This window comes from Lipophrys pholis (genome assembly GCF_963383615.2).
Source record: "Lipophrys pholis genome assembly, chromosome: 21".
Lineage (NCBI taxonomy): Eukaryota > Metazoa > Chordata > Actinopteri > Blenniiformes > Blenniidae > Lipophrys > Lipophrys pholis.
The window spans coordinates 13650832-13664437 of NC_137649.1; the positions used below are offsets into that span (position 1 = coordinate 13650832).

The 13606-nt window shown below is 40.2% G+C and overlaps 1 protein-coding gene across 1 annotated transcript; it reads right to left on the bottom strand.

The window, feature by feature from the left end:
* Positions 1–8205, bottom strand: rhag (Rh associated glycoprotein). The gene is made up of 10 exons (XM_080490525.1): positions 7846–8205; positions 3989–4172; positions 3629–3779; positions 3390–3537; positions 3018–3184; positions 2789–2926; positions 1978–2099; positions 1783–1856; positions 1591–1664; positions 1–1315 (listed from the first exon to the last, which is right to left on the bottom strand). The coding sequence occupies exons 1-10, from the start codon at positions 8033–8035 to the stop codon at positions 1241–1243; spliced, it is 1323 nt and encodes a 440-aa protein (XP_080346651.1). The 5' UTR covers positions 8036–8205; the 3' UTR covers positions 1–1240.
* Positions 8206–13606: the final 5401 nt, after the last annotated feature.

Genomic DNA, 13606 nt, shown 5'->3' on the forward strand with positions numbered 1-13606 from the left:
CATTGTACAAAAAACATATTTATTATAACAGTATTAGTATATTATACAAAAAAAGCATACATCAACTGTATAAAAATACAAAATCCTGATGCGTTTCAGTCGCCTGGTCATCCTAAAATGTTTGACAAGCCAGAAGAGCATTGATTAACTCTACATGTCGTCAGTTCCATCTGTGTTTGGATGATAAACACTTGAAAAACACATGTTCGTCATCACATCACGCTCATGCGGTTTAAAGCTTTAATGACACAACGTGAGCGCTGATCCTGTGATGTATAAATGGTTAGTTTCAAATGTCTTTGATGAAAATAAAATCTGTCAGGAATAGTGCTTATCAACAAGGAGATCAAAAGACGACTGATACGACGACAAAACAGCTCATTGTCATATTTGAACCTCTTGTCAGTATGTAAATTGCAGTACCAGTGGCTTTTTCACTGTGAAATCTGACCATGTCAATCCATTTAAGAAATAAACTGTATGTACATTGAAGAATACATTTGCTGCAAGTAGAAAACAGATTGTAACACAAACCCTTAAGACAGCCAGTCGAATGCTAAACTCTACAGCTGCCTGTCAGAAAATATTCGGAAATGAGAGGAGAAAAGTGATGCAAAAGGTTCATTAGTTACAGGAGCATCATACGACTATCCCTGCCCACGCCAGAGCTGAGCCTGCTGCTCGCTCAGACTCCTCGCACGAGGTCTGGGCTCCAGTGAGGTAACGCCAAGCAGTGGCTCAAAACCCACTTCACTTCCCCTCTGTGACTTAAGCTTCGACACAATTGCATATGCCAGGTGTATGGAAATATAAGATAATCTATGAGGAGTCATGGGGGGGGGGGATGATAATTATGCTAATATCTTAAAACATGCTTTTATGCTCTTTATAATATAACATGGCATAAAGAAAAGCTTATACATATAGTTGTGCATCAACAGTCAAGCTGTGGAGCGACCCCTGTGTTTTTCATGGTGATCCATGATGTAGTAATCGAAGCTTTAAATGTAAGAAAATCCCTGAACTGTATTGCGTTTTTTTTGTGTGTTTGTCTGTCACATGGGATTGCAGATTCAAATTTAAATTATAAAATAATATTTTGTGTTTTACACTGTATTTGTAAAACTCTTGTGACTTTTTCTTTTTTCTTCTTCCAAACTTCATTAACATAACTGACAAATTCTCCTAAATTTGCCCACAGTGCAGCTACAATCCCTGTGAGACGACTGAAGGCAGACATTTAAGCTTCTGCTTTGTTCTTGGAGTGATCTGCATGAGCCAGGCTCTCCTCATTTTCTTCCTCCTCCTCGGGAACCTGGAAACACAAAACACAACATATTTTGTAACGTGGTGAAACAATCCAAAATAGCACCGTTTGTAATTTGCAGACATTACTAACAGAGTTCAGAGACAGACAGACAGACTAGTTTTTTGTTTTTATTAATGAATGAAACTCTGCCTGATGCTGAGATTCACATCAATTTATTATGATCTCAAAACTGCTGATTGATCAACAATTATTCCGCCGCGAGCGAGAAGCTCAAATGTCACAATGTACAGATAATATTCATAAGAAAGGAGATTTCTTACCTCCCAGTAAATAGAGTCATCGAAGCAGTTCTGGTCTGGAGGTTGTCCCCAGAAGGGCAGCCTCATTATTAAACCTATATAGAGAGGATGAATTGTTTGATCACTCACATTTGCCTTCTTGTGAAATTGTAATATCAAGCATTGGGAATCTATCGATCATGTGACACATTTATAGTATTTGTCTCCACTTACCCGTAACAGCACCCCCGACCAAGGCAAACCCGAGGGACGAAGCCAAAGCAGCAGCTTGCATGGCAGCACTACCGCTGAAATAGAAGAGAGAAAAGGGTTTTTATTGAGTTGGCGAGGTCTTTAAAGCTGCGACGGCGTTTGGTGTGTGCTTGTATCATCATATGCTGAATTTATGGTGCATGAGAGGATCGTTACCCTTTACTCTTCCCCAGAGCCACAGCGACAATACCAGCCAGACCGCCCAGGATGCCAGGCATGCCATGCAGATTGTGGACACCGCAGGTATCCTGGATACCCAGGTTGGACGCCAGGATTGGCTGCAGAAGGAGAAAACAAATCCTATAGTGTCCAACTGATTTTATTTTTTATTTTTTTTCTAATGTCAATTTACAGCTTGAAGTTCTCCCTCGATATCACCAAATATGGAGAATTACAACAAGAGATTGTGAATTGTTTGCCTGATTAAAACCTCTTTGGTGGTGTATTATTTGTTTGGCAAATAAGAATAATTTTCACCCAAACTTATTAAATTAGGAAAACCACCAGATTGTGGATAAATGTCCTTACAGCCGCCCAGAATGACGAAACGAAAACAAATGTCTTTTTATTTGAATGGAAGCCGAGAGAAGAACGATGTTCACGCTGCTGTCATACAGAATAAAGTAAACTAAAATATGAACTGTGCAAATATTACCTTTTGAGAAAATAAAACTAAAATAGAATTTCTAACATTTGTATTTCAGTGATCAGCGTAAAGAGGAATTTTTTTCATCTGAAATACACGCCTGGTATTTCTGTTGAAAATTCAGAGAACGTTTGTCTTTATATACTACCTGATTTACTATTTCAATCAATATGAGAGGAAGATTTGTAATAGTTCAGAACTCAGTATGGACTGGTGATAGAAATATAAAGACATTTTCTTTTGATATTTATTCACTAAACCCTGTTGACTCAGATGATGTATGTTGATGTTTTATTTGTCCGTCTTCATATTTCCACTCACGGTGAGGTACTTGAAGCCAAGGGTAGAGATGGTGCCAGCCACCAGTCCAATCAGCATGGCCCCAAATGGTCCAATGCTCATATCAGCACATGTTCCCACTGCAACGCCTCCAGCCAAGGTGGCATTCTGAATGTGCACCTATAAAATAAACACACATTGACACAGTTGACTGAAACTGTGTGTTCCAACTCATTAAACTGTCTTAACTGGAAAAGAAAAGGCGCCTGACCATGTCCAGCTTCCCTTTGTGCTCCACCAGGCTGGAGATGGCGTAGGCAGAGAGCACACAGGCAGCCAGGGAGAGGTAGGTGTTGATCACAGCGTGGAACTGATTGAAGCCCGGCTCGGCTATGGCCGAGTTAAAGCTGGGCCAGAACATCCACAAGAACACTGTTCCTGTAGTAATAAAGAAGCTCATGTCAAAACATTCTGCAGGTGAGTCAGTCTTTTACATACATCACAATATGTCTTCATCACAGTATAAGCTGCATTACTATTTATGTCCACAAGATGGCAGACGTGTGCAGGAGACCAGTGAAGGCCAATTACTGCCCAAAACATGATTTATCAGGACTTTGCTTTGAGTGTAACAGCCTCTTACCGATCATAGCAAACAGATCAGAGTGGTAAACAGATCCATCGTTTTCATGTCCGTTTCTTAAACCTGGTCGGTAAAGAACTCGGGCTACTGCCAGGCCGAAATAGGCCCCAAAAGCATGGATGATCATCGATGCGCCAACATCATTAGCCTGTGAAAGAAAACATAAATATAAACCCCCAAGTACTGAATTTAGCTTGTGTGTCACACACCTTCGTGCATCTGTGTCAATATGAACTTACATGGAGAATTTCAGCCACCAGGTGTTCATTGATAGAGAAGATGGAAATCTCCAGTATGGTCATGATGAGGAGCTGCACAGGGCTGGTTTTACCCAAAACGGCACCAAAGGAGATTAAGACTGTAGCTGTGCTGAAGTCTGCGTTGATTATTCTGTAGGAGAAGGAGAGATGTGTGTCAGAAAGGAAGAAGAAAAACCAAACAAACTTCGCCAACTCCAAAAGTTAAAGAAAAATGATATGGCAGTGGTAAGTTTTATCTAATAAACATATCATGCAAAGGATAAAATAGAAATGGCAGATTTATATATGTCTGAATGCATTTTTGTCCATTTGAAACCAGCATGAGCAGGAAGGTCATACTTGAAGATGTTGATTTTGATCTTGCCGTCGTCCAAGTCCCAGATGCCCTGCATGAGGATTCCCCACTGCAGGCCGAAGGCGGCCAGGAGGAGGTTGAGGCCCACACTGCTGAAGCCATATCTCTTGAGGAACGTCATCAGGAACCCAAAGCCGATGAAGATCATGACGTGGACATCCTGAAACACTGAAGAGCCATAGGAGGACGTCAGCTCATCCAGTGACAAACTCATATGTTTTTGCTTTGACAATCACAATTTAACCTCAGTTAACTTTGCACTTCAAATTAAATCAGAAAATACTCTTGATGATATGCAGTCAACACATTACTACTTTGTCCTCTTAGTGATTTATTGAACTGCTATTGGACTTCACAGGAGTCATTTCCTCATCATCAGGGGCTGTTATTGTCTGACCAGACCTGCAGGAAAAGCAATTTAATCAGGCTGCAAATTGCATTCATGGAAAATTCCCCTACTTTTCCTGTCTGGTTTATGACCATCTCATGTGCTTCTATGAAGTGCATATGATCTAAGCAAGCTGGGACTTACATTTCCTGGACCTTTATCTCTGAGAACCATTTGCAAAAGGCATTCGCTTAAAAGAAAAATTCTATTTTATTATCCATACATGGTTATTTTGCCATTTTAGACATTAACAGGGATACACTCTGAGGTGATTTGGGTTCAGGCCAGTTGCTTTGGGGATGATTTGTTTTGAACGGCCCTCAAAGAGTGGACAGGAAGTGGAAGTCTTGTTTACCAAAACTTGAACTATGATGTGATCATGTGGAAAACGCATCAGGGTGGAGATGCGTGCCGGCTGGAAAACAATGGGATTCTTCCACCATGTTATAAAAAAGATTACTGCTACTGAGAAGACAGGTCCCACTTTGGCCTTAGAAAGAACAAGACTCACCTGCTGTGCAGAAGTTTAAAGGGTTATGTTCATTTGGATTCTTTCTTGTGAGATTTGAAGCTGCTTGTAAACACAAAAACTATCATCACCTGCAAATGTGTTTTGTTGTTTTTCTCCATTTAATTGCTTGATTCTTGACGTCATTGTTCATCTTTAAAAAGCCCATAAACCATTTTGTTTCCCTTGCTTTTGGTTGATATGCAAAACCATGAAGTATTCTAGTATTCTGTATAGGTCATACAGTGGTTTAGAGAGTAGTGCTCTCATGTCACATGATTGTGTCTCTGTGTTTGCCCTGTGATTAACTGGTGACCTGTTACGGATGTAACTTGCAATATCAGTTAATATAAAGTTACTTACAGTTATCCTCAGCTAATGATTATGTTTGTTTGACTTTTCAATAAATCCTTCACATCTACCTTCATTGGAAGTGGTTCATCTTTAAAAGGGTCCACTCTGAGTACTCCCAAAAATGTTTACCAGCAGCTCCTATGGACAGTCCAGACTAGAGATGAACTAGAACATTTACTTTAGTTTTTAATTTTCATGGTTTTCTCACACTTGGAATAAAGGGGTGAGTGAAGTAGTATTTAATGTATATAATTAATAGAAACAAGGATAAAATGATATATGAACAGCAATTTTAGAAATTTACAAACAATCAAACTTGCGCAACTGACCAAAACAATACGTTTCCCAAACATTTATTATGTGGTGGTTTTAGCACACTGTATTTACATAAAATCTTTATGACTGAGTGCCACTGTCCTCAAATAGTATGTTTCATTAGAAGTGTCCCTTTAATAAGACCTATAGGTATGTTCAGCATCAGCATGTTTATGTCACATGTTAACTTGTTTTCTCTGACTGTCATCAACTTACAACTTACAAGGTTATTTGAAAAAATGTGGAAAACACCAAATAGACTCATGCACATTATTGTATTATTCCTTTATGTTTCACACATAACCGTCTCAACTCTGCAATTGTTAATGTTAGTGTCTTACGAATAGCAAAAACATCATTCATTATTTGTTCCTCTATATATTTTTATTACATTTATAAACTAAAACAAAATTCACATTTGCATGTGAGCTCCTGTCTGCTGTTTAATCCTGAGAACATTTCCATAATACGCAGAAATTATTGCATTCTCCTATTTAAAATGCAGCAGCTGCTGAATGATAATATCAAGAAGAATAAACTCATCCACAACTACTCATCTGCAATATTTGCATACAGAGTATGTCAACATATTTTCACACGTCTTCTGGTACTTTAGTGAAGAAGGAAAATAAAACAAAAAACCTGGCGAGGACCATTGAAGTGGAAGGAAACATCTGCTACCGGTAGATTCCTGCATGAGCCGAGAAACTTAAACTTTTATCTCATTAAGATCAGACAAAATTACATCCTGGTTTGTGGTGTCATCTCATCATGTCTGATATATAAATTACAAACTTCTTTTTTTTAACACCAGGAGCAGATATTTGCGCCAGCTTTCTGCCTCATGCTCTCATTTTTGGAGCTGTTTAGTAGAGGACCCAGTTGCCCCTATTCTTGCTCTTTGACTCCTCTCCGATTCTCATCTGGCTGACTCAGTTTTGCTTTCCATGTAGTCTGAGCTTTTTTTTTTGTAAACAGTAGCTGAAGGATGAGGATGAGATGGAATTGGAAAGTAGCGTTGCTGGCACCACGCCCAGATGTTAGGTAACATTTAATCCTCAGAAGAAATGGAGGAGAGCGAGAGCGAGAGAGAGAGAGAGAGAGAGAGAGAGAGAGAGAGAAAACCCTTAAGAGCAATTATATTGTTAGAGAAATGATACAATCAGTGCAGAATGATTATTAGTTTGCATTCATGTTTTTCCTTCAAATACTGGTGTATTTTCTTTATAGCATCTCATCTTCGGTAGCAGTCATAATGTCTGGTTTGTTTCGTGATACCACGCAGCCAGATAATGCTTTTGTCATGTACATTTTTTTTTTTAATTACTGATTTGTTCCACAATAATAAAACCATTATATGTTTTACTTGCTGCACTCCACATTATTTTGCTTATCAGTTCTGCTTTGGATCCATAATTGCAGATGTCTGGTATGCGTGAAACAGAGGTTCTCACTGTATGCAGCTGCAAGAGTCATGTTTTCTGAGTATATATACATATATATGTAAGTAAAACGCTGCATCTGAAGTTGAAGATATGCTCAAGCTCAGTCCCGCCACACCCAAAGCACTCATGGAGTCAACAAGCAGCAGATATCTTCATGAAGATAACTGGTGAACGTGCAAAGAAGTCGCTTTCACTCCCAAAAGAGTTTCAACAAAATAACATTTATATTCACAATTTATAGCTTTACATGCCAACTGCATTTTTCTGCTCTGGCTACCACCTGTGTTTGTGCATTATTAGCTCTGCTGGACACATAAATTTGAATCACGTGTGACCTCCTCTGTGTGAGAGCTGACACTTTTCCCTGCAGGATCCTTTTGACATCTCAGCTGTTTGAAGAGACTTTGAGACAGACAAGAATGCGACCCCATGACTCCTCTTATTGCACTCAGCAGACCTTCCCTGCAAACAGCCCCAAAAAACTCTTCAGAGTCAGTAATTGGAAAATTAGATCCTCAAAATAGAATTTGTGGTATCTCAATAAAAAGAAACGTATCTATCTATTTGGGTATGCATTTATTGTGCTAACATCACTACAGAGTCTAAGAATAAAGCACCAATGCTCAGAAACTTTATATGATTGTCTGTTTGTAACTTTATTTAATTGAATAAAACTCAATTTGAGTCTGGCTCTCCAGGTGTTTTCTCTATTTGTAGAAATATATTTCCCCAAACAACAATGAATACTGGCAGTTCATATTTTACAACTTACTAGAAACAGAGGCATTCAAAGCAGAGCATCCTCAAGCATGCAGGTCTTGGTGGACTTACTTGGGTAGAGCTCCATGCGGACCAGTTCAGGGCGAGTCTCATTGGAGGGTTTTTCATGTCCGTGCCCGTGCCCATGACGTGTCCCATCATCATAGACCACAAACACCGCGAACAGGATGATGGTGATAATCTCAAAAGCCAAGGCCACGATGGGAAACTTTAACCTCATGTTGGTGGCGTACGCTGGCATGCTGAGACGAACTCTGGTTATCTCTCGCAGTCACTCAAACGCTCACCAGCCCTGCCTGTCTGTCCCTATCTGTCTCTAAGGGGCCGCTTGGTGTGAAGGGAGGGAAGAAGGCAGCATCTGGTTTTAAACTGATGCAGGTTTCGTGGTGACCAATAACATGGCTGAAGACTGGGGCCTCACCGGTCAACGCCCCCCTCGTGCACCATGCTTACAAGGGATGGGTTTCCTCTGTGGATAGCGGAGGGGACAAAGCAAAACACAAATATAATGACAACCGGCCAGTCGGCGGACATGAGAAAAAAACTTAATGACTGCTCCTTCCCGCTCATTTTTCACTGTCAAGTCATGTTTGTTGACTTGACATGACTTAACTTCGGACTGACCTTTTACCACCACAAAAATAGAAATAAAGATTTTTAGCTAATTATATTGTTATGGACTTTTAACAGTCTAGTTTCTCTTTCCTTCACTCTGCTGATCATTCTTCCTCTTTTTTAATTCTCCCTTGACAATTAACCATTTTCCTTTTTTTTTTTAACCATGCACCTGCAGCTTCATATACACAAAAGTAAAAACAGTGCTTGATCACAACAAGTAAAGTCTTGCCTTCAGAGGTGGAAAATTTACAGGATTGTAAAAAGGTGAAGGAAACCAACCACAAAACACTTGTAGTTATCAGCTGTTAACGAACTTTTTGAAAGTACTGCAGAGTGTAGAAAACATGCACAGGAAGCATATGTAGTATAAAAAGAAACCATTAAATTGTATGAAAAAAATAGTGTGTTAAAAAGTGTCTGCTAAAAAAACAATGTTTGTTGGCATACAAGTTCTGCCATGCCAGTTATAAGATAAGGATTTGTTATTCATTACCTCCAGAGATTCATAAAAAACCCTGGAAAGTCACACTCTGAATGAATTAATACAGTAGAGTAAAAAGTACATTACATACAAATGCTAGGCGGTCAGGTTTGAGTAGAAAGTCACATGAAAAACTCAACAACTCAAATATCTCTGCTTTCCCATGGAACCCTTCCATAGCGGCCTCTTTGGAGCTCGGCTAGTTGTGTAATGTTGCCTCACCAAATGCTGCACATTGTCATTCCACATATGACCTCTGTAGACACCGTGTGTTACCGTGATCATGTTACTTCACAGTTCAGCTCCTTCACCACCGAGTCTCCTCTTCCTTTCCCACTGGAAACAGTCCAAGTGTACGTCAGCTCCGAGCAGCCCGCGCGTCCTGATCCGGTAAGTGGCTCCCACTGCGAGGGCCGCGACGATCTGAGGCCTCTCGCCAAATTACCTCAAGCCAGAGGTCCCGCATTGAGGCCGGGAGCTTTGTGAATGAGCGGAGTAGGTAATCACTGCCAGCAACACATTTGTGTTTGTCTTGGAGCTGGGAGCACTGAGGGTTTTCCCAGACCCTTTGGGAAATTACTTCCAAATGTTGAGAGATATCAAAAACCGTGTTGTAGTGCTCCGACTAATCTACTTTGGTCGACTCATTATTCAATCAGTGGGCCCAGCAGGATTTTCTTCCATCCTGAAGAGGTTGTTCCAGTGGAAGAAGCCCAAAGCCCACCTTTTTGTTCCCTACATGTGTGCAAACTGGTAAATTTGAAAAGCATGGGAGGATTTAACGTTTAAGTATCACAGTCATTCATTCATGACGATAACAGATGCTCCCTCACATCAGCTTCTTCTGCTCTTAACCTGTCTTCTTTTATTAGATTTAAGTCCATTTATTACCACGTCTTTAACTACATTTAACAATTACTTCTGTCCTCTAAGTAACTCTGTCCTAAATAGCTAAACCTCCAGTTTGTGCTCAACTAACCACCCAGTATGTCTGTATTATTTACCAGCAGTGAACTGTCAGTGTTTTGACAGGAGAGAGCATGAGAACTGTTTATATTTGTCAATGCTGTTCAGTAACAGTAAATGCAAACACTTCATGGCAGACGTCCCGGAGGTACAAGTGCTCTTAGAGTTGTTGACTTTCTCAGCACTTTGTCATTGCTTACGCATAATTATGCATGAGGCTGAAGTGTTGGATGTATGATGCGCAGGAGCTTGCCATGTGAGCAGTCTGATTAAAAGTTTTTTTCTTCGGAGTTTGTTTTGCTCTATTTGTGGATGTATTGGTTTCTCTGTTCATTGCAGACAAACATTACAGTTGCTGTTCTTTGAGAGAGATTCAACAAAGAGATTGTATCTGTATCAGTAAGGCTTTGAACATGTGTTGCATCTTAAACCAGAATTTGAAAGTTTGGCATTTCATCAAACACTGTTGCTGTGTTGTAGCTCCAAACAGACTCACTCCTCACAAAATAGAAGAGGAAAAAAAACAACATTTTACTATCAGGCAAAATCTGTTTTTATGCAGCCTCCCTGTGAAATTTACATTCCAGGAAATCCATTAAACCATTTATCTCTCTTCACTCACAACCCCACGGTAAAACATAGATTTGTGGAAAATAAACAAGCCATCAGGCCTAAATGCACTTCTTTTGTCTCTTATCCCCACGTGCCGTTATGCAACCGACATGACGACAGAGGCCAGTCTGAATCTCCTGCACTGCTTCGAACTGGAGCTGCTGTGCCGTCCATACCCAACTCGCGTGGTCCATCTGTCACACACTCAAGTCTCACTGTGATGGTAAGACGACTCGGTGAGAGTCAGAGATCAAAGAGTGAAGGAGTCAGATGTTAGATAGATTACCACTTTAGGTTGGCTCTAGTTTTCTATGTCTGGGAGATTCCTGCACAAGCCTCAGTGTGTCACATGCAGGGGTCAAACGGAGGTTTGTAGGGTCATTGCCTCATGTTTACTGTTGAGTACTACATTTATACTAATGAGACAGAACATTGAAATCACTGACAGGTGAAGCGAATAACACTGGTTATCTCTTTATCGTGGCACTGGGTAGTTGATATAACAGGCAGCATCTAATTGTTTTCTCCTCAAAGTTCATGTGTTAGAAATAAACCAAAAAAAAGACAGCGTTCAAGGATCTGGGTGAGTGTGAGAAGCACCAAATAGTGACAGCGAGTTGATTTGGTCAGAGCATCTCCTAAACTGCAGCTCTCGCGGGGCGTTCCCGGTCTGCTGCGATTAATATCAATCCAAGAAATCCAAAAAGGTCAAAGGCAATAAAAAAGTGGTTCACCGACGGCACGGTCAAGGTTCACCGAGATCCGTGTGGTCGTCTCCAACAGATGAGCTGCAGTAGCACAAACTGCTGTAGCAGAGTTAACAATCCACAGTGTTGTGGTTGTGTTGTTTTGTGATGCAAAATAGATAAACTTTACAACATTAGGCCAGTGGTCACAATGTTTTGGCTAGTTGGTTGGCATCATTTTGACCAGTATGGAAATAAAAATGATCATCAAGTAATTTTCTGATGTTGGTCTGTCCAGCTAGTTTCTGACTATAGATGAGGTCTCAGTAGTTGAGCCTGGACCAGCTGGAAAGATTGTGTCCCTCTGTTGACTGTGGAGTAGTTCAGGGAACTTACAAAGCCAAGTTGCTCCTCATATTATGATCCCAACAATGTGCACTAAGTAGTAAAGAAGATGCATCGATAGGTACATTACATGTCCTGGTTGAGAAACCTCTTACGAGTTGACTACTACTCCTGACATCCTGCTGCTCTATTAAGAAACATTTTTCATCACATTACTTCATAATTATCTCAGACTGGTGAACGACTGTGCAGCTGATATTTTACAGTTGGCATTCCTCCGGGATGTTTATGCTTCTCTTTCTTGTGCAAAGGTCGAGTCCACAAACGTCTTTATTGTAAAGCCTGACCCTCTTATCTGTGGTAATTAAGAGCAGGATGTCTTCACACGGAACCTCCTCCTTACACTCGTCATACCGACCTCAGCACTCACACAATGGTGTGCACACACGCCCCTTTTTGGATGCCCATGGGAGGAACAAATTCCACAGTCTGGAGGAATCCTTCATATAGAGATATGTATATAAGTGGCTGATTGGAAACAGAAGCCGGTTAGTGTGACAGACAGAACCCAGGTCTCTTCTCCTCCTGAGAAAAAAAGCTGTAAAATAATCAGTCATTTGTGGGGTGGGGTAGCTTTGTAACATCACACACAGGAATCCAAACGAATGTGCATGAGCTCCAGGGAGATTTGCATGTGCAGTGTCTTCAGTAATCCAACCTGATTTACGGGCCTAGATAAATAAATAGAGAAGATTTTTCTCAAGTGAATGCCGACCTCCACTCACAGTGAGGCGGTGGGGGAACTTTGAAGTCAAATAAAGCAAGCATATCCATTGGGATACAATAGATGTTGTACTGTTCTGCTCCCAATCTGTTCCAGGTTAAAAGAAGCAGCGCTGCAGGTCTGTTCATCCTGGAGAGCTTAGAATACCAGAACCTGGAAAGTAAAAATATTCCAGTTGAACATCGACTATTGTATTTCGTGAAGTGGTTGCAAGCAAATCTGACTCAGAAAGCCTTGCCAAATGTTGGTTACAAATCAGAGCAGCATCCTGAGTGGGGCTAAATCAGCATCGACTGGTGCGAAACCGAATTATTTTTAATGTTCAATTAGAGTAAAGGAGTTAACATGATTCAAAACACTGACATGCTTACTGCAGTTTGGATTTAGAACCTTTATTCTACTGAGCTTCTGTTCTTTTCTTACACTGCCATAATCTTTTTGGTATGTCACCATTACATGTCACAAACATTATGTGTCCCTCTCTCGTCTCACTGCACCTTTTTATGGGATCTCTGACTGTGATACTGAAAGTTCATGATTTGTTCCTTCTGACTCCATCAAGTCCCCACATTGTTAGCTTAGTATTAAGCTGATGAAGAGGAGATTGGCTTTGTAAATTTGAGTCATATATGCAATGTACATCTCCAAATAACTTTCAGCCACATCTCAGCTTTTTACTTCGGCTTGTTTTATTCGTATTAAAATTTGAAATCTGCTTTTCATTTAATTTTGTCTGTTGTAGTAACAGTCCCCACATTGTTCAAAAATAATTGCAGTATTTCAAAGTGCAATAGAGCATAAAACTCATATAATAGTGTTTATTTTCATAAAATAGAAGACACTGAACATTCAGTTGTAAATCAACACGGTGTCTGCGTTTTTTTTTTTTTTGTTTTCCCAAATATGCTTGAAGATTTATTTTTCCACTAAATCACTGTTGTAATATTCACTCGTGTATCTACAGCATCTGAGAATCGCTTCACATCTGCGTTATGTGGTGACACTTTTAGACTGAGTATGAACAGATGTTCCTCCCAGAAATATTACACTACATATAGAAATTCCTCTGCAGTTCATGTTTTTTCTTTTGGGCTTTTGGGGCTTCAACTTTAATCAAGGGAGTCATGAATCAAAATGCTGTTTGGTTACTGGTGTGTTTGGGACCGTTATCTTCCTCTTCAGCACAAGGAAACACACTTTTAAAAGCATTTTGATTTATTCATACAGAGCCATGATGTCTTGTGTGCGAAAAAAAAAAAGACTCAGCACCTCAGTATGAAAACCATCTGCATTGTATAATTCTGCACCAACAGGCTGCAT

Bases quoted from the DNA above. Each gene is read 5' to 3' on its own strand.
- rhag (XM_080490525.1), bottom strand. From the start codon at position 8,035: ATGCCAGCGTACGCCACCAACATGAGGTTAAAGTTTCCCATCGTGGCC. The intron at 3,780-3,988 runs GTATGACCTTCC...CTTCTCCTACAG, and splicing joins ATCAAAATCAACATCTTCAA to AATAATCAACGCAGACTTCA. The intron at 2,100-2,788 runs GTGAGTGGAAAT...CTCCTTCTGCAG, and splicing joins TTGGCTTCAAGTACCTCACC to CCAATCCTGGCGTCCAACCT.